At 25.4% G+C, this 21,701-nt stretch overlaps 2 protein-coding genes across 3 annotated transcripts; both read right to left on the bottom strand.

The window, feature by feature from the left end:
* Positions 1–5,441: 5,441 nt before the first annotated feature.
* On the bottom strand, positions 5,442–8,152 carry LOC132927846 (uncharacterized). Its single transcript, XM_060992434.1, is given in 2 exon segments — positions 5,442–7,355; positions 7,357–8,152. Coding segments are annotated over 2 exon segments (1,932 nt in total). The 5' UTR covers positions 7,498–8,152; the 3' UTR covers positions 5,442–5,564.
* A 7,386-nt stretch (positions 8,153–15,538) lies between these two features.
* On the bottom strand, positions 15,539–18,964 carry LOC132927313 (copper homeostasis protein cutC homolog). Of its 2 annotated transcripts, none has more exons than XM_060991826.1 (2): positions 18,675–18,964; positions 15,539–16,473 (listed from the first exon to the last, which is right to left on the bottom strand). In XM_060991826.1, exon 2 carries the CDS (start codon positions 16,466–16,468, stop codon positions 15,731–15,733), a length of 738 nt encoding a protein of 245 aa, XP_060847809.1. In that variant the 5' UTR covers positions 16,469–16,473; positions 18,675–18,964; the 3' UTR covers positions 15,539–15,730. The 2 variants fall into 2 exon arrangements, with proteins under 2 accessions (XP_060847809.1, XP_060847808.1); XM_060991825.1 differs by having other exon boundaries at positions 18,691–18,963.
* Positions 18,965–21,701: the final 2,737 nt, after the last annotated feature.

The following is a 21,701-nucleotide window of genomic DNA, read 5'->3' as shown; positions in this document are numbered from 1 at the left end:
TTCTGATGCATTACAACGTGTGGTATAAGAAATATAATTTAGTTTGAAGTGCAAGGGGAGGGCACTTGCCCCGCTGCCCCGCCCTCACTACGCCCATATATATAACATTTGGTATTAGTTAAAGAAATCGTTTATTGTTTGTACAAAATATAACTTCTAATTTATGTTTGTAATACACATAAATGTTATGGAAATACAACCTTTGTCGTTTATACAATTTATGGTTGTTTAAAATAAATTGTACAGAATAAGCAATAAGATTTGATTTCAATCGAATTAAAAAATGTAAATTTACAATAATTATAATGTAGCTAACGTCATCAAAAACCTAACCGTTAAAAAAGATCAAGTTGAAGAACATATTTTAACAAAACAAGCCAGTCTATTAAAATGATATCTAAATTATGATCAAACTTAGATACTCTTTCTTTAATCCATAAAATTAGCACTTAAGCTTAGCCGATTAAGTAATAATAATTATAAAATACAAAAAAATGTATAGTACGTTATTAGTATTTTATACTTATACGTGTGTATGGACGTAGGTATGTGCAATGTATTTATGTATGACGTATAGTGTATACACTATTGATCATTATGCTACTATTTATGTGGTGTTTGATGTAATAATATTATATTATCATTTAATATAACTTATAATTGATATTATTACCTACTTATGAGTTATATTGGATACATTAATTACATTAATTTATTCTATGGTATATGTCCAATACCCGTACATATAATATTTTATTGCCGATTTTCCCAAGAATTAAACTGCACCGATAGGGCGATTGCAGTATTCAATCCTTTGCTGACAGGTTGATTATAACCAGAAACGATTTATTACTGCGGTGACTGCGATAACTAGAAATTTAAGCGAAAAAATTGGTTTTCTAATTTTTATCTTATACAAATATACCGAACAAACGCGGGAGGACCAATCCAATTGCTCACTCAGATTAAACTGGTGGTGGTTTATAACTAAACATTCAAACTCCGTTTTAAGCTTCACACTTTTTTCAAAAAAAAAAATACCACTAAATATGCACTGGAGCGTTATGTACAGTTGAAGGTAATTTTCCTATCTACGAGCAGTACGAGCAAACGTACGAATTACGCCAGAACTGAATTACCTCCAAACTAAGATACAATTCAATCGAATTATACCAAGTTATATATTTTAAGTATTTATTTATTTAATTTAGTTTCATATAATGAAATACTGGGCCCCACTGAGAAGACTCGTGTGGGGGCCCAGGAGTTCCTACATTAACATGTTTTGACAATGATACAACATAATATCATTTAGTAGTAATATACCCAATTTGAATTCAATTTGAAACCAATTCAACTTTCTACTTATTAAATCTCACAAAAGAACACCAAACAAGCACTGGGGTCTGGGGAACATTCAATTTAACGTAAATGGATTGTCCTGTCAAATCCGGCTCACTCTAATAATTATTGAAGCCTATATAAATACTTAAGCTAAACTCTCAAATATTTTTCTACCAAAGTAACTAATATTATAAAAAAAAATATTTATAAAGAAATATTGGCTAATATACAGCATCACAGAATCGTTTTTAGAGTATAATGATTTATTATTGAATTCAAATGTGACACATTTATTATAGACATTAGTTCATTACAAACTCTTAATACTTTTTAAATCATGAGGTACTCATTCTGTATACCCACCGTTACTAGCAAAGTTTCAGTTACTAATTACATATATTTGTAAAACATTTATTCAGGTGTTCTGTATCATTTTTTTTTTCATTTTTGTAATCTACACACCGCGGCTGCTTTAACACGATCGATACATCAAGACGAAAACCTATGATTACAATAATGATAAAATGTTGGTTAAAAATGCAACATCTAAGGATTGTAGTACAAAAGTACTATGCGTTAAGATATTTATGCATAAATATGTAATAATTATCCTAAATAAATTATAAATATTTAATAATTAATTTAAAATATACAATTATATTTATAGAAAACTTGAATAACACTTATAGAGATAAATATGGTAAATATTTCAAGTTATAATCAATTCACATTATACCAATGTTTTATGTTATCTAAAACAGGGAACAGAAAAAAAGTACCGGAAAAAATGTCCCGGGGGGGGGAAGTACAAATTGAAATATTTTAAATAAAACTTTAAGCTTTAACTTAATATTTTAAGCTATAGCTTTTAAAAAATCTTCAAGTTCTATTTTATTTTCCCCCAAACTAGAACAGTTATAATAATATTAATAACAAGAAATAATATTTGTGTATAAAAAACCTTCATGCGCAATTTTTATGTTTCCTTTATTAGATTTTAAAATTTCCATTAAAAAATAAATAAAATCTGTTTAATACTGTTTGACATATACATAGGTATTCTCCTATCACACACTCACGCCTATACTGACCTACTGCACTATACTATATTAATATTATACTATACAAGAGATCACCGTATTTTATACTTTATTATTTCATGTTCTATCAGCCTATAATCTATATATGTGTATAATCTACTACCGATCCCGTAGATCGTAGATCAAAAATTAAAAACCAAAAATTATCGTTTTTATTAACTTTATCATAATTTTATCTACGACTTTCCACAGCAACCTAACGTATATTAGGTATAAACTATAAGTCTATAAATGTATAATATTAAGTGAATAGTAGATTTTATCATTTTATTTTTGGTTATTTACACCAAACTAACATATTATACAGAGTGATTATATAAGTTTTATTTAAAATATTCTAATTTTTACTTCCCCCCCCGAGACTTTTTTTCCTTCCATCATCTAAAATGTAGTTAAAATTAAATGAAATTGATAAGATATAAAGAGCAATACAAATAAAGCCTTCGATAAATAACATTATTGCAAATTATTATTATTATTATATTTATATATTTTTTTTATATATATATATAGGTATTGAGTACATACGCATAAATGATGAACCTGAACTTTCTGAAGATATAAAATATCTCCTTCCGAATGCAAAATTTGAAGATGATTTTTATGTTAATTGATTATTAAAATTATTGTATCGATTATTATAATCACTAAAGAAATATATAAAAAAGATTCTTAGCAGAGGCGGCTTGTCAACCTATATTATTATATGTAATTATGCTTTATGTTCTTTAATAAAGTTATTAAAGACATTTTTTTATTTTACTTTTACTATTATGGTTAGGTTGATTTTTCTGAAAACAATGCAAATATCATATTATTATTTATTAGTATTTAATTAATATAATAAAATATATTTATATCATACTATATAATTGTTATTATAACTTTTGAATAAATAATACCTTAGATTAATTACGGCCCGGGTATATTTTTAAATACTTTTTATTCATACTTAAATTACGTCCAAGATTTTTAGTTTTGCAAAATCAATAGGTATTTTCCTTTCAATTTGTATCATAATTGTATTAATATTGGTACTTATGGTTAAAAATATCGGTTTTAGTATTTACTATTTTATTGTTTATTATTAAGAAATTTATTATTAAAAATGTGTATGATAATTCCTGTACATTTCTTAGTCTATAAATGTTAATTATAATTTTTTTTCTTTTTCTTTTCTGACTAAATATATATCTTAATAAGTTAAAGATTCAACATTTAATTTTTTGATTCAAAACAAAAAATTTTAGATGGCCTGGTGAACATATATCATCAACGGCTTTTCTTTTTAAATTAATATGAAGTTTTTGTATATTTATTTGTTGTTCAATATTTGTCTATATTTGTGATCTCTTGAACCATATATACAAATACTATTATCATTAAAATTTCAAAAAACACCTTGACGTTTTAACTATGCAACACCGATATTCAATATAATTTTTGAGTAATTTGTGAAAAGAAAATTTGAATCCATAAACCGCTTTTAACGTAGTTTGACTTTTACGTAAGTTTTAAAAATACATGGGCCGCAATTTGCCTAGTTTATGACTCGATCTTTTTTGGGGGGACGTAATTTAAAGACGACTTCGGCTGCAGAAATTGTTCGAAATTCTTGTCATTACACTTACTTTGTGTTCTTTTATTCTTACTATACATACGATAAGTATAAGAAAATTAGTCTCTGAAATATGTGTTTCTATAGAACAATCATAGAACGTATTGTAGTAATCCTAAAACCATTATTATATAAATGTACTATAGGTGATTAATAATACTATTTGTATAATTTATGATATAATAATATATAATGATAGGTTAATAGTCAACACGTGGTGCACGTGCACAACTTGAAATTTCGAAAATGCTTAGATGACTATTAGATACAGCTTCTGATATGTTAATCTTTGATCGATATTGAAATATCAAAATCGGGGCTTTGCACCCGAACGTAACAAGAAACCCGAATTAACCCGCATAAATTGCAAGACCCAAACTCGTATTATACAACACCCGATTGAAAAATTAACACCCAAATTAACCAAAAACCAGAATTAATATTTGGGTTAACCCGCAACCCGAATTATTAAATATAAAAAAATGTGTGCTATATCAGTGAAAAATGACTGATTAATGATAAGTATATATTCTGTTTTATTATATTTGCTTTAAAAATAAAATTATTATATCAAATTCGAAAATAAATAGAAAAATTTCATATTAATTGATATAAAACATGGGTCCTTTTAACACCCGAATTAACCGTAATCAACCCGAATAAATTTATATTTAATCGTAGTCAGAAAAGTTCGTTAACCTGAAACACCCGAAATCAATAACCCAAATTTTCTTTTAACACCTAAAACCCAAAACACGAAAAAATGATTCCAGTGCAAAGCCTTGATCGAGATAATTAACTGCGAGAGAGTAAACCGTTGTCTATACCTAACCTACCGTCGTTCTATTGTTTGATTTGTCAGTTAGCTTAACAAAATTGTATGATAAAGAAGTATTATTCATTTTTGACCAGACTAATCGATAATATTATCTATGACATAGATTCTATGTAATTCTAAGAATAATGTCATGTGGCCCCCGATATGTTCCGGGTAAGCAACCCAATTCACTTGACTCCCTGACAACAACAATAACTACGACGACGAGACTACAAGAGAAGCAAAGAAGAAACTGTACAATATAATAATATGTATGATATACTATGTGATATGATATGTGTGTGTAAGATAATTTTCAGCTCCAAATATATTGATAGCTACTAGCTAGTACTGCTTTCAACCTGGATAATTTATTATCACGTGTAGTTCAGTCTTTCACTCTAAATATGTAGGTTGGTTAGGATGTAAATCACTCATTAGAACAACAACAAAAGTCTTCAAAAATATCCAATATTAATATTATAAGATAGGGTGACCATAAAAATAAAATAAAAATACGGGACACTTTAGTTACTTAACTAAAAAAAAAAAAAAAAAGGAAATTCTAATTTTAACTAAATATATTAATATAAAAAAAACAAATTAAATGTATGTTGTATAATAGTTTTTAAATACAAATAAAATATTAATAAGTATAATATGTACACAAAAGTCCAAAAAAAAATTATTTTGATGACGATGGCATGTAAATTTCTTCTTTTGATGTTTTTGTATACTTTTGTGCTGAACCGATTTCATCAAGTAACCTAGTTTCTTTTAATAGAATATTATAAAACTCATTACAAGATAAGTTTTTAAAGTGTGTTTTTACGATTATAATTGATTTGATAGTTTCAACCAAAAATCGATTTTTTTCATCTGTCCACAACACATTAATGGTTGAAAAAATCCGTTCTACTGCAGCATTTGTACCAGGAATTGCCAAAGAATATTCTACGATTTTTGATATGTTAGTTGTATCAATGTTATGAGCTTTAGTGTATTCAAATATTTCACACCACTTAACTTCTACTTTAGCGGAATTTTTTTGCCATTCATGAATTCGTGATTTAAAAATTTGTTCTACATGACTGAATTCATCAAATAAATTATCTTCATCTAATTTTATGTTAGAATTATTTCGGTTGTTTTCCATAAGAAATTTAATACATTTTTGAACATTTTCCCAAGTAGGACAGTTTATTAGTTGGACCCAATGAAATATTTTCAACTGGTCAAAGTGGCAACCCCATTTTTCTACGTAAGATAAAAAAGTATTATAAAATAGATCAGTACTTTTTTTGAATGAGCTTTCATTATACATATTATTGTTTTTTAAATCATTTAAAAGCGATAAAATATTTGTTGTAAGGAAGTTTAGATGTTTTCTATTTTTTATTTTTCCAACTAAAATTTCTAATTCCTCTGCAACTTCACAGGCTGATATTTTATCTCCTTCTATTTTAGTTACAGTATCACAGACAACCTTTAATTGGCTTTGTAAAAAATGAAACCACACTATAGACATAGGATCGTTAAAAAACGATTTTAATATTGTAGGACACTTTTCCTGTTTCTCGAAGTATGATTTTAAGCCCGGGTAAATATCAATAATTCTTGTTATTGCAGGTAATAAGGATAACCAACGAGTTTTTACACTTCCAAGAATATTTTTATATTCAACATTTGCATATTCACAAAACTCTTTCAAATGTTCAACTCGAACTGTATAGATATGAAAAAATTGAAAAATTTTGTTAACTATGATTTCTACATCAATAGGTAACACATCAGCACTTGATTGCATAGCGTTGTGCAAAATATGAGCAGCGCAACCTACTCCAAAAATATTCGTTTTTAAATTGTTATTTAAAATTGAAAAAACATTATTTGATCCTTTTCTTAAAACACCTCCAAAGTTAGTATTGCAATTATCTCCAGAAAATGCAACAATTTTATCTGACAACTTATGCTTTTTTAAACTTTCAATTATATAAGTTGATAAAATATTTGCTGTTTCTCCTTTTAAATTTGTTACTTCAAAAACTTTGATTTGTATTCCCGAATTTGGTTTGAAATAACGTATTAAAATTGGTACGATTTTTAGGTTCTTATGGTTAGAAGTATCTATCATAATTGTAGCAAAATTTATATTTTCTATTTCCTTATAAATTTGTTGCATGGCGAAAGGAGCTAACACATTTAAAACAATCGATTCAGCCTTAGTTCTCGCACATGTAAATTTTTTATTATACATTTGTTTTAAAAGAGATGATGTGCAGTCCATTGATCGAAATGAGTGATTGTGTATCACGGTATGAAATGCGAATATCCCTTCTTGTGCTGCAGTACGTCTACTTTCGTCAGTGGACCCACTCGGATCATTTTTTAAAAAAAAAGAAGTTACCTTTTCGTGTTTTGATGCAGCTGATAATGCCAGTAAATGTTTTTTTACTTTTGTAACATGTTGTGTTACCTATGTCTGAACGTCCACCATGTTCTATAGAAAACACTGACTTACATATGGTACAAAATATTTTTCCTACTTCGTCAGCATCTTGTAAAAAAGGAAATTCTAATTTTAATTGTGGAGTAAAAACGCACCGTCTTTTGGGCATTTTAAAAAACAAATTAGGTATTATGGTACACTGAATTTTAAATAAGCTTAATAAACTACACGTGACACGTCAATACGTCACTACGACTACGACTACACTGTGAATGTCATCGTGAACTCGACACTCACGTATAAATATTAATAACAAATTATATTTATAATTTTACATAGATATTATAAAATAAAAATAGACATTATATTTGACAACAAACTGGTTGTGGTGAATGGAATTGTACTTATTTAGTAGACGACGTCACACATCAATATAATAATATTAATAACATTTTGTACGTTATCGTTATATCATTAGTATTTATAATCGTCGGTTTAACGTGTCGATAATAATGTGACATTATTAGTTCTCTATTTTCAACTCGCAGCAATTATAATAATTTATTGTTAAGACAAGAATCTAAAAATAATTCTGATAAGTATAGATTAGATGTTTTATTGAATATTGTGATACAAAAATATCGTAGAATAAAAAAAAAAAAAAATTATAAAATTATAAATTAACAATAAAGAGAAAAACGGGAATAATACGGGACCTACTTGAAAATACGGGACAAAATGCGTCCCGTATAACTTTTGTCGGGACAACGGGACACAAAGTGGAAAAACGGGACAATCCCGTATAATACGGGACGTATGGTCACCCTATTATAAGACATAATAATATTATGAAAAAAAATATTAAATTATGCGATTGGTTTTAGAATACGATCCCAGACGTTTAATCACTTCGCACAATTATCAAAGGAAATTACATTTATTCTTAATTTTAAAATTCACGTATCCGTGTAAGAAAAAGGGTCGAGATTAGAATTTAAAATTGACTGATATTTTGTTAATACTTAATAAAATCGAATTTAATATTTTAAAAGCTAAAAGCTTTTATTTTAAAGGCTAAATATTGATTACAAATTACACCGTACCTTTTACCAGTATCAGAAAACGTAATCTTAAAATCTAATAATTTTACGAATGAAATAATAACTCGGAAATTCTGCCAAAGAAAATAATGCTCAAAATACTTGCTAATTAGCTATTACATTTTAAACTTGTGGATGTCATCCACAATGGGTATGGTCAAATAAAAATACTTGAAATAATATATATTATGAGGAATTCAAAAATATGGATGGTAAACTTTGCCTTGGTTATTTCAAAAATGATAGTTGTAATTTATTGTAATACAAATATTACCTATAGAGGTGCAGCAAGCGCTACACCTTTAATTAGAGATGGGTGGAATGGGTTGTCTGTGTAATTTTTCGTATGTGAATAATACAGAATAATATTTTGAAATGTGTTAATGTTAATAGTATAATAATAACTACTTAATTGTTTAACGTGTTGAATAAACTATTCAGTAGATGGGATGTTATATGGATGAATATTATTATTGTGGGTGTGTGGATACTTCTTATATAATGTTTCGCTACACCTATATTTTTAAGAATATCCTCCATTGAATATTGCGTATACGTTTACACGTCCTTTAGCATGTTATATTATTCATATTATGTGTTTAGTATTATCAAATATTAATTTAAATGTTCTCAAAATTTTAAATTAATCTTATAATATTAACATTATACACAATAAAAATATAGTTTGTTCAATGTACACGGCATTATAACTTTTAAACATTTTATTAAATTATTTTTTCCTAAGAATAATATATTATACCATACCGATAAATAATTATTATATACTTATAAATCAAATCTAGTGTGCAAGTCTTATACAAGTAACTTTATCCTCCTGCCGTAGTAATGAAAGAACAATTATATTCAATTACTATAGCCTATGGCTATAGGTACGTTATTTAAACGTTTTCTGTTTTTACCCACTATACTAAAGAAATGAAGTTACTACAAAACGCGATTTTTATGGCGCATGTATGTGCATTGAAAACAAATAAACACAACTGAATCAACGGACCGTCTTTTAAATTTTAGTGACTCATAATTTTATTATAATTATTATAACTACTATCATTCGTTGTCAAACAGTTATAGGTACCTAAGAAGTTGTATTGAAAAGCAATTCAATTCATATTCGCAGAAAAAAATGGCGTTGCTTTCATTCAAGTTAAACACCATATTTATAGTGTTATGTATCAGCATGGCATTGATTCATTATTCGTCACAATTATTAGGTAACTATTATTTTATTATTTTAAGATATTATACATGTTTTATTTAGATTACTCAAGAATTGTAAACAATACGTAGTAATACCTAGGTACATATCATGTATAATTATAAAATATAATAAGTTATTATGCGCCTAATGTATTTATTTAATATAAAACTAAATATAATTGTAATTATAAAGAATATTGATTAAAATATATATTGTGTAGATATTTATACGTAAAAATGTTATAATAATTGTCTTGAAAATATTAAATATAATTATTTAAAATATTGAATTATTTTTTTATTGAAATAGTTGATGGCAATACTCATGCAAGTACAACCGAAACTGGTAAATTTTTTTGTTTAAAATTACCATTTATCACTTAATAATAATTTTGATTATTTGTCTAAGAGAATAAACTAAATTATCGATACATTTTTATTTTTTACCACCTCTCAGATCTAATCAAATAGGTATAGATTTTGCAAAAAATTTTATTTTTTCCCCCTCTTTGACAGCCATTTAATAATGAACTTTAATAAATTATTATTATTAATTAATAGTCAATAGGTATAGATATATTATGATACTCATAAAATGTAATACCTATGTTTTACATTAACTTCACGGTGTCTCAAAAGAGAATAATCACGTTCATTTTTATTGTTAATATAAAACGTTTACTACTTTTATCCTTAGTTCAATCTATTGTAAGTTATGGCATTTGTTTCTGGGGACAAGCATATGTCTTTCATACTTATAGACTAAAAATCACCCTTAATAGATTAATACAATTTTTGTTATTGAAACTTATGTATTATTGCAATAGCTCTATTTATTTAGAGCTTAACGTTCTATGTATTTATAAATTATATCTTAGACATATACTATTAAGTTTTTACAAATTTAAGCATAATCTAGCCAGTGTGAATCACTATCCACTCATATGATACACATTACAAAAAAAAATATTAATATATCTATTTTTAAAAAACAACTTGGTCTAAAAAGTTCTATATCCGCAGCTAATCAAAAATGTAGGCAGCTTTCTATTAATATTCATTAAAAATCTTTGTATGTTTAAATCGTTTATTAAAACTTTAGATTTCTCAATTATTGATTTGTTATAAAAATGTTAAATAATATAAATGAAAATTATTATTATATTCTTTGTTTAAATTATCTAAATGATTTACTTATATTATAATTATTTTTTATTTTATCTCGCTATTCATAATGTATTGACTCATACTTATATACCCCCCTCTCAAAAAAAAAAACAAGCTATATGCTTAAAGAGGAGTGACAAACATATGTATCTTATGCATTTATAACTAGAAGTGTACATTTGAATTATTAGCTAAATAAATTATTATTATAATTATTATACAGGAATTTTTTATATTGACTAAAATATTGAAATCTAAAATTGATTTTTTAGATAATAAGAGACAAGAAAAAGATACATTTTTAGAATCTGAAAATGAACTTAAGAAAGGTAAATATTAAATGCTTCTTTATTTAATGCTCCTCTAAGGCCTAGAGTTTAGGCTGTATTAAATTTTGCTATGGTTCTTAATAATACTATAAATATCCAAACAAAAAATTTACATCGAAATCCCATAGGTAGGTACATATTTATAATCTATGACCATCAATATAATTTTTATTTTAACAATACCTATTTGTTTTTAAAAACATTTTTATAAATTTTAAAAAGAAAAATATATATTACAACTTTTAGTTATGCGTGAGGGAGGGGAGTATATATAATACAGTAAGATCTAAGAATGAAATACTAATGAATTCATAACCTTTGGGCTTTGATAATACTAATAATTATTAATTAGTAAATAAATAATAAAAAGTAAAAATAAGGTAACTAAAAATAAAAATTAATATAAATTAGGTACTTAAGAGTTTGTTTCTCTGATTCAAATACAGTAGAACCTCGATTATATCCGTCCCCCGATTACCCGCTTTTTTCGGTTAACCGTCAGACCACACTTGCACGAACTAGTGACTACTTATGCGTTGCAGTAAATAATAATGTATATAATCCGAAAATTTCCGGTAATATCTACTAGATACGCGATAGATACATATGTATATATATATATATATATATTTTATGGGTGAGATAAAAACTGTTACCTAATTCGCTAATTGTAATTTTTAATAGTGATCGCATTTTGTTTTTGAAAAGTCAGTTAGTTATAAATTACACGTGTGTTCACTGTTCTTTTGCGTCTTTAGTCTCTTTGTGTGCAAATATTTTAAGGATATCATAATTACTAAAAAATAATAATACATAATATGTATCTATGTTTAAAAAAAATGTTGTTGCACGCTTAACCGTCTTTTCGATTAGGTACCCGTCAAAGCTCTGGTCCCGAGATTGACGGTTAATCGAGGTTCTACTGTATAATATCGCGAACAGTTCAAATATACCTTCGATGTACCTATTTTCTTTAAAATGACGATCATGATGAAACCTGTCATTTAACCTATAATATTATAATAGCATTAATAGCTAAAAAAAAACCTACTACCTATGTATTTGTAATTACATATTCTTTAGTTACTAAAATTAATTTAAAATATATGTTTTTTCTTTTTTAGATGATAGCAAAGGATCTGCTGGTAAATATTTGAATTAATTACATCAATGTCTATACCTACTTTATAAAATTAAAACCATAAATTATGATCTATGAAGTATGAACCCAAAACAGATTCAGTCATTCAGTGATATTGGTTAATCAAAAATAGAAAGTCAAAAAGAAAATTATCTTATAAAATTATCAATAATGATATTTTATAAACATTAGCATCTAAATTAGTATGATAGTATGTATTTGTATACAGTTATAAAATATTTTACTCTATAGGTACTTTATTTTCAACTTTAATTTTCTAGAATTCTAGCCCCTATAATAAGACTATAACCATATAACTATTAAATCACAATTGTCTTTGATGTAATATACTATGAATATTATATATTATCTATTTATCTATAAAGAATATTTGAAAATTATACTTAATTTTTAACCTAATTAATAATATTGTTTAGTATTATTATATAATTATTTTAGATTTTAGAATATTATATACAATTGAATTATAATAATTTTCAAAAAATTAAGTCTGAAAATCAAGTACAATTTTGGACATTTAATGGTTTCTTTTAATTATATTATAAAATATTACAAATTCATACTACCTACTTTAAAAGATTTGGAAATTAAATATAATGTTAAAAATTATAATATTATGTTATCGTAAATTAGTAAAAGATAAAATATTTTATTTTTTGTAGGTTACGTGTTTACTTCAGGTGTAACTGAACAAGACCAGATTAAGGATAACTTGAATTTAATGAACTATTCTTAAACCAATTTATCACTGTATCAATAAAAAATAATTAAGAAATTGATAAAATATGTACTATTAAGTAAAAATAAACAGATTTTAATTGTCAACTTCAATTAAAATTTGATGTTTTAATCAGATTTTTTAAAAAGTTGAAATTTTAAAATTTATGAGAAATATTATAAAATAAAAGTTTTAGTATAATATTTGAAATAATATTATTAAAAATTTATCGTACACAGAATAATCCAATACCCTTTCTGGCCTTTCTTTTTTCTACTATGAAAGACAAAATTTGGATTTTTAAGTTCACAATTATTGGTGATTTGAAAAAGGTACTTATATAATAGGTAGGTAGGTACACAATATTATTTTATTACAAATGTAATTCTAAATAGTTAACGTTGCTACTTTTAATGAAAAATATTAAAAAACTATAGTAAAAGAAATATTGGCATGTTGCATAGCTAAGTTCCGGGAGTGTATTTATTGTATAGCAGATGGAGTTATTTTTCAAGTTATTTTAAGTCACAAAATTGCCCACACAACTTCAAAATTAATATATTCTATCTAAAGAGTTCACCTAATGAAAATAGTCTTTATTACATGTTTAGTACAACGTGAATTATAGGGCAGTAACTACTATTTACTGAAAATTAATATTCAGAGAAAGTTTAAATTTGCAAATTCTAAAAAAGGCTTGAAAATACTTGAAAATAACTTCCAAAATAACGGTATATGAATTTAAAAAAAATTTAATTAGGTTAAACTATTAAGGTGAACTAATGAAATAACAGATGATATATAGAGGAACAAACATAAATATAAAAATCTATTATAGTAGATAGTATAATTAGTCGTTATTAGATATTTAATAATCAATAATAATATTATAGGTACCTTATGATCAAAACATCTTAAAATGGTAAATAGGCTGCAACTAATCAGATATAATGCCACTGAATTTAAACTGAAATTCAGATTTAACCTTTTTTTCATAGTTATTTTTGGGTCATAATTAATGGCTCAACCTATACATTATTTAGCTACTTTAATACTGTCATATTACCCAAATATCGGAACTCGCGTCGTATGCTATCTACATGAAAAATGTATCTACCAAAATTGTGTGTTGGCGTTGTATGTTATCTACAATTTTCCACCCCGCAATTTGTAGATTGTTGGTGTCGTCTGTGCATCTAGACATTAATTACATTAAAGAACTCTTTTTCATGTCTTCAAAAAACTGGTCAAAAAGATTCTTTGATGCATTGAGTGAACGTCACCACTCTTCCATCAACTGCCGTTCCAATAAGTTAGTGGCACCACGTGTTTTTATGCCATATTTTATTTTGAATTAACTTTTTGGCATACTTTAGCAGTGGGTAAGACACCACATTGTTTTAAAAAATTGGTGCAAGATTCATCATTGTAAATAACATGTCTATAAAAGTCAATAAAATGTTCCATTTTGATTTAACAAAAAATAATTACATAAATAATTTAATAAAATAATTTAATTTGAAAATAATTTAAGCATACACCACTTTTACAAAAGTCATATGTCTACTAGCTATGATATGTGTAAAGTGTAGACTGTAGAGTGTATTATTGATGTTTATAATTATACGGTTACACCTGCAATATTAGTCTCCGTACAAAGTATTAAGTAGATATCAACCGAAAGGTAGATAACATATAACGCGATCAAAGTTCAGGTAGATAGCATACGACGCGAGTTCCCAAATATCTTGTGTTCTTGATTTTATAAAATAAATTGTATAACAGTTAAATACAGAATATTATACAATTTTGATAATATCATCATTAAATAATAGACAAGTTTGGTGATATGTTTAATTACGTTTTAAGCATGACTGCATGAGTAGCAAAAGTTTTAAGGATTATGACCTTTGGTTCATTTTTTGTATTTTACAAAAATATAAGGCAATTGTTACAATATTTATTTTAATACAATATTTAGCTTAAAAGGTAATTTGTTCATATCTGTTAAGTAGAATAAACAATTGTAATATTTTTATAAAATATATTTTTGCAAAATTTCAGTTGACAGAATTTTATAATACGTTTAAATAAAATATTTTCTGGTATTTTAGCAATTTGTTTCCCGTTACAATTACTGAGGTATTTGTATAAAAATGCAATTATAATATGTTTATTTAAATGGGCTATAAATGATTCTATTGTGATTGTTGTATTGCTAAAATGCTAATAATTATAAAATTGAAAAAAAGTAACATATTGGGGATAATTACATGTCTCAATGTCTGTTTAGAGTATATTTATTTTATTAATTATACAAATCTTTTATTTCATTTTTAACTTTGTTTTTTGTACTATTTTGAAAAACTGAATGTCATTTTATGCAAAATATTGTTTTTAACTTTTTAGTCACCTAATTTTCCTCTAAAACTACTATAGTATGAGTAATTAGTAATTTCTATTCTCTATTGGTATATTTTTACATACATCTACAATAACAGTTGATCAAAAATAAATATATATATAAAATTATGTTTTTAATTGAGCATAATTATTGTCTTGTAATAAGTACAAATATGAAATGTAACAACATTATTAAAAAATATTTAAATTTAATATACCATAAAGTAGGTACTTAAATAATATGTAATATATGAATTAAATAAAAAAATATTTGTGGTACATTTTGTAATTATATCTTATTTTTATCATTCTAGTTTTAAATTATTTTTATAAATATTAAGTAATTCTTTTACAGTATCACAGTCCGTAATATAAATGGGGTCTTCTTTAAAAATTGAATGCAATTTTATATTATTTATATTTGAATATTGTTTCAAGACCTTTGCTGATCCATGAAATTCATGTGCTAACGTAGTGACCAAGATATCTTTTAGATTATCAACTTGAATACCAGCTCCAGGAATTATAATAAGACGATCTTTCATTGTTTCAATTAAAATTTTAATTAAACATTTTCCATCAAATGCTACATGACTTCTACCACTAGTTAGTAAGCGTTTAAAACCCAAATCAGCTATTTTTTGTGCCATTTTTATTGGGTTTTGTGTAGCTACGTCAAATGCACGATGGAATGTAACAGGTAATGGTTGAGCTGTTAAAATTACTGAAGCACATGCAGCAATATCAATATCGCCAATTGAAGTAAGAGCACCAAATACAAATCCATCAGCTCCAGCATCTTTGAATAAAGCACAATCTTCAAGAATAACTTTAATTTCTAAATCTGAAAATTGGAAATCATAACCACTCCTTGGTCTAAGCATAACAAAAATAGGAATCGAAACAATGGTTTTTAAGGTTTTTAAAAGTCCCAGCGATGGCGTTAATCCTCCTTCACTTAATGCACTGCATAACTCTAATCGATGAGCTCCTCCATTAACCGCATTAATAGCAGATTCTACACTATCGACACAGATCTCCATTTTATCTAAAAAATAAAAATGCATTAATAAAATATTTCACCTATTTAATAACTTATAAGTCATCATACATTAGAATCTAATGATTAGATGTTATAATAAAATCAGTAGATACATTAGAATTTAGAATATGAGTCATTAAACAAAAAATGTAATACTGATAAATATTTATGTACAAAAAATTTAACCCGTCATTGGTATCCATGTTAGCGTTTCACTATCACTAAACTTATATTGGGTACCACTTATCCAAATAAAAATAGATTGTTTCAAAATTCCATATACTTCTTATCCTAATAACATTATACTAAGATAATAATAAAAACAATACGAAAACATGTGGATATTATGATCGGTCAAAATCTGTAGTACCAATTGTGTTAGCATGATGTATAAATGTATGTAAAGAACATACTACTCCTACTTGTCCAGCATACAATACTAGAAAATATTTTTTTGTTTTAATTTTTTTATATAAAAATTTTAATAAAAATTGTTTTAATAAAAGCAAATCAAATTGTTGTAGGATATAATCAGATAAACAATTCTATCTTTGTTTCACTATTTCAAGTTCATTAAATAATTCACAAGACCAACAAAACGATAATGTTAGTCATTAATGTAATGTTAACGTGATACCAATCATGTTAAAAAACATAGCGATACCTACAACAGGTTAAAGATCAAGAAACTTTTATTCCAGTCACATTTACTTTTATTAATTTAAAGAACATACCAACATTTTTTCTCTATATCTTAAAAATCATAGAGCATAGGAAATGTGTGTTCAGTAGAACTAATTTTAGGTAATTAGCTTTAATATTAAAGTAAACAGAACTATATTCAATAAAGTTTAAAGATAAGTATGTATATTATTTGAGGCATAAATCACTTTTACATAGATTTAACTCTCTTTAAAATTAAAATATCAATAGAAGCTAAGCAATACCTTAGATAGGGAATAATATTCTTTGTTTTAAATTTTATAATAGATCAATATCTCTAATATTAAAGCTAAAAGCATATAATTGATTCGCACATTTACTTTAGTGTACAATTTTAAGTAGGTAGGCATACAAAATGTTTTTAAATATAATTTTCAATTTTAACCTAGTTAGGTACCTAATTTTTTTAGTTTATTGTCCTATATATTTAAATTGTACTAGAAATAGAAATTAAATTTAAAATATTTCACTTTGAACTCTATTTTAATACATAGCAAATATTATTCTATTAAATGGTTTTTATTTAACCTTTATAAACATATTATATATTTAATAATAAAAATAGGTATACATAGAAATCATTTATTGTTATTTAAAATCCTAATATTTAAATAACAATAACAAGTACAACCTAAACAAGTAACTAAATTAAACATGATTTCAAGTCTAAAATTATTTTATTCATTAAATAAAGTAAACCTTTTACTTTATTAATAATATCAGACTATTAAAATTGTATATTTTAGTTAAATACTTAAAAGTATTGTTAGCTATGGTATTAGAGATATTAATTTATTTATATTATAAATAAACAGAAAATAATACCTATAATAATCATACACAAATTCCTGATCAGCAAATCAATAACAGTTATTTGTCATAGGCAGCCTTTACAAAATATATAATATGTATAGAATAATATTTAGATATTTCAAATTGAAAATAAATATTGAACATATTTACTTTTTCTATACCTAACATTTTAGTATTTTACAATTTTAAGTAGAAAATAATTTTTTATAATTTAATAATTTGTTTGATGAGCTTTTTAATAATAGGTACTCAATGGTAAGTAAACTACTCTTAAAGTAGTATAAATTAGCTTATGCAAATATTACATGAGCACCACATTAGATATCTAGTGATGTTTAATTATCATTCATTACTACCAGAAAATCTATAACAATATGTCCTACACAAAAATGTAAGATTTAATACAGTCTACAGCAGTGTTTATTACACGAGTATAATATAATTTACACTGTTATTAAATAATGATAATTTTAAAAACTGTTAACTAACAATATTACAACTTGTCAGAAAGACGTGTACACTATTAGTTAGAAATTATAACTTTAAAAATTAATTTTGTTAAAATTTTATATAGACAATATTAATATAAGACTAATGCATTATGAAAATACAATGTTAAGTAAAATATTAGAAAATTTTTATCTTATTCTATGAAAATTTGTTAACCATACTCAATGATGTAGATACCTAGTGGCTAGCAGGTAGATGGGATATAATATCGTTTGATGTGATTGAGCCAAACAGTTACACGATTACATTGTATGTAACCTCATTCTACGTAATGCAGCACTGCTCGGTAGAGTCTGGATATTTTGAAATTTAAACGCTTTTTTGATTCAATAACAAACTATACAATTATTAATTAATAACAAATTGTTACAACATAAAATCATAATTCATAAGACATAACATTAATATACATCACAAATACAATACAATAATTTATAACAATATTAAAAAACTTACTGATAAGGTGATAACTGACAATAGCAGTATCGCTGCAACCGTGATTGTAACCTTCGACCATATTATAAACTAATTTATATGGTCGAATATATTTTGTAACATAAAGTAGGTACTCTATGGGTTGTAACCACGAAGATAGTGATATATTTATTATTCTCAACATTTAAATATTCGTGATCATAATATTATTATCCATACACAATAATAATAAATGCATTTTTATTTCAATTTCGGCCACGATTTTAATATTGCACTAGCAGATCACAGTGATTTCGACCAAACCGTGATTAAAGCATTAAAGAAATTCTATAGTGCCCTAACATAGTAACATGGTCTGAGAAGTCTCACTTTTTTTTTGTTTTAATATTGACCATAGACCTTATACCAGGGGCGGCCAAACGGTCGATTTCTAACAATTTAAAAGTCGATCGTGTTAGAATTTATTTTTACGCTACGCAGTACGCACACGAAAATGAATCATGGTGGTTAGGTTTTTTATGGAAGTCGATCATCAAAGGTGAAGTATATTTTAGTAGATCGCGGCCAAAATAGTTTGGCCGCCCCTGCCTTATACTAAGGTATACCTTAGTTATGGTGACCAGATGTACTCTTTTTTGACGTGTGTCCTAGTGTCCTCAACAATAGTACATGATATTGTACTCTTTTTTAAATATTATTATGGGCTAACGTGTTTATGTATTTTTACTGATTTTATAATTTGATTATTAATTTATATTTTAGGGTTCGACCTAAAGCATTCTTATGATGTACTAAGTCGTGTATATTTAAATTTTACACTTGGTATTTTTACCTTTAAAAAATAATTTATACTTAAGTTTAAGTTTACTTTATATTTACTTTAATATCAAAGTATTTTCACCATAAAGACACACACTAAATGAGTTGGCATTATAATTTCAAATAATTGGTTTTTATAATTGATAATAATAATAAAATAAATAGAGTAATCATATAAAAAAAAAACAATTTTTATAGAAGGACCTATGGATATAATATGTGTAAAGCGAGTAGAATAGTATACGCATTGAGCAATTACGACAGAGAAGGAGCTAAGTTTTAAAATGTACTTTTTTTAAAAATTTTATATCTGGTCACCATAACCTTAGTGGCTTAGTATAATCTCTATGCGTAATTCAGTAAATGATATCAGTGATAACGCACTTGCCGCCACGAAATATTGCAGAATTCTTTGACGAATGTCGAATGAGACGATACCTTCAGGACTTCAACATACTACAATTGTACTACACTACGACAAGTATTGAACATTAAAGCTAATTCCTGAAAATCATCAAAACATCACAAAATATTGAATTACCTACGCCAATGTCAACTATAATATAGGTACCTAATATTTTTAATCACAGAAAATTGATTAGGTACTAATAAAGTATTTCGAGGACGTCATATAGCCGCGCACAATATTTGTCGTTTTTATTTTATGATATTATCATTAATACGTAATAAGTACCCGAAAACATTTTTCTAGGTAAATATTATTTTAAAATTTATTATTATTGTATTTTTAATTTAGAAGTACATCTAAAAATGGTTTATAAGCGTTTGAAGTCTAACTGTTAACAAAATCCGTCAAAAGTACGAAAATTTGAAATATTATTAAAATAGTTTATGAGATTCCTTATTATGAGTTTTTTTTACAATAAAAAAAAAGTTTAGTGTATACTATATATAAAACTAAATTCATATTTGTCAATGTTCGGACCGTTCGAGGTTCAAATATTGACATTGGCTATATTTATTATTTAAACACAAAATAACGATTTATTTTGTTCTCAAATAAATAGTTTATTATATTTTAAAAAGTATTGACTTTTAGTGTCATAAAACTTTACGCTATTCGAATATTTTATATTATATTATTATAATATTATCATATTCTATTATTCTATAGGTACTAAATGCAATTATCGAAAAATTTAAAATAATTTAAAGCTATGTATTAATACGTTTTATACGGGCGTGGGTCATCTGTCCGAATGTTATATGTTTGAAAGGTTTTATGTTAAAATAATTGTTTATAATTTTTTAGTTTTTACTATTAAATAAATAATAATTAATTGGTACTAAGAAATAATAAAACAAACCCACCTACTAACGAAAATAAAATATTAAATGTTTTGTTATTACAATTACAATAGGCACTAGGTTAGGTTACAATTAAAATGTACGTATAATTGTATATTATATAAATTATAGCCAGCTACATATAAAAAAAAAATGTTAGGTATTGATGCGTGTTCTTAATATTCTTATAAATAATACATTTGTAAAAATCATGACTAGGGAACGGATTTTAATTTAGTACAAAATCAAAAATATTTGAATATACCTATATTTGTTTATTACTTCATAAATATTTATTTATAATATTGAAATTTATTTGAAATTTTAAATTAAAAATAAGATAGAATTCGCTATAATTTATAAATAATACATAATACAAATTAAAATTTATTATTCTGAATCATCCAAATCATAGTCTTCGTGAGGGAAACAGTTAGAATTGACATATAATTTGAGATTTTAAAATTTAAAATTACGGCGATTCGATCTTAGTATTGCTTTATAACGACTAATGCTAAATTACCTCTCCACATCACTAGAAGTAATAAGTGCATTTTCATATACGTTAATTCTTTTGGATTGTACCTATTCTATTTCTAAATTGTTTTTTTTTTTGTTTTGCTTAA

The sequence above is a fragment of the Rhopalosiphum padi genome, chromosome 3 (genome assembly GCF_020882245.1).
Source record: "Rhopalosiphum padi isolate XX-2018 chromosome 3, ASM2088224v1, whole genome shotgun sequence".
Classification (NCBI taxonomy): domain Eukaryota; kingdom Metazoa; phylum Arthropoda; class Insecta; order Hemiptera; family Aphididae; genus Rhopalosiphum; species Rhopalosiphum padi.
The sequence above is the reverse complement of the archived record's forward strand: the minus strand, read 5'-3'. Positions and strand labels throughout refer to the sequence as shown.

Excerpts from the sequence above, each read along its gene's own strand:
- LOC132927313 (XM_060991826.1), bottom strand. The coding sequence starts at position 16,468 with ATGGAGATCTGTGTCGATAGTGTAGAATCTGCTATTAATGCGGTTAAT.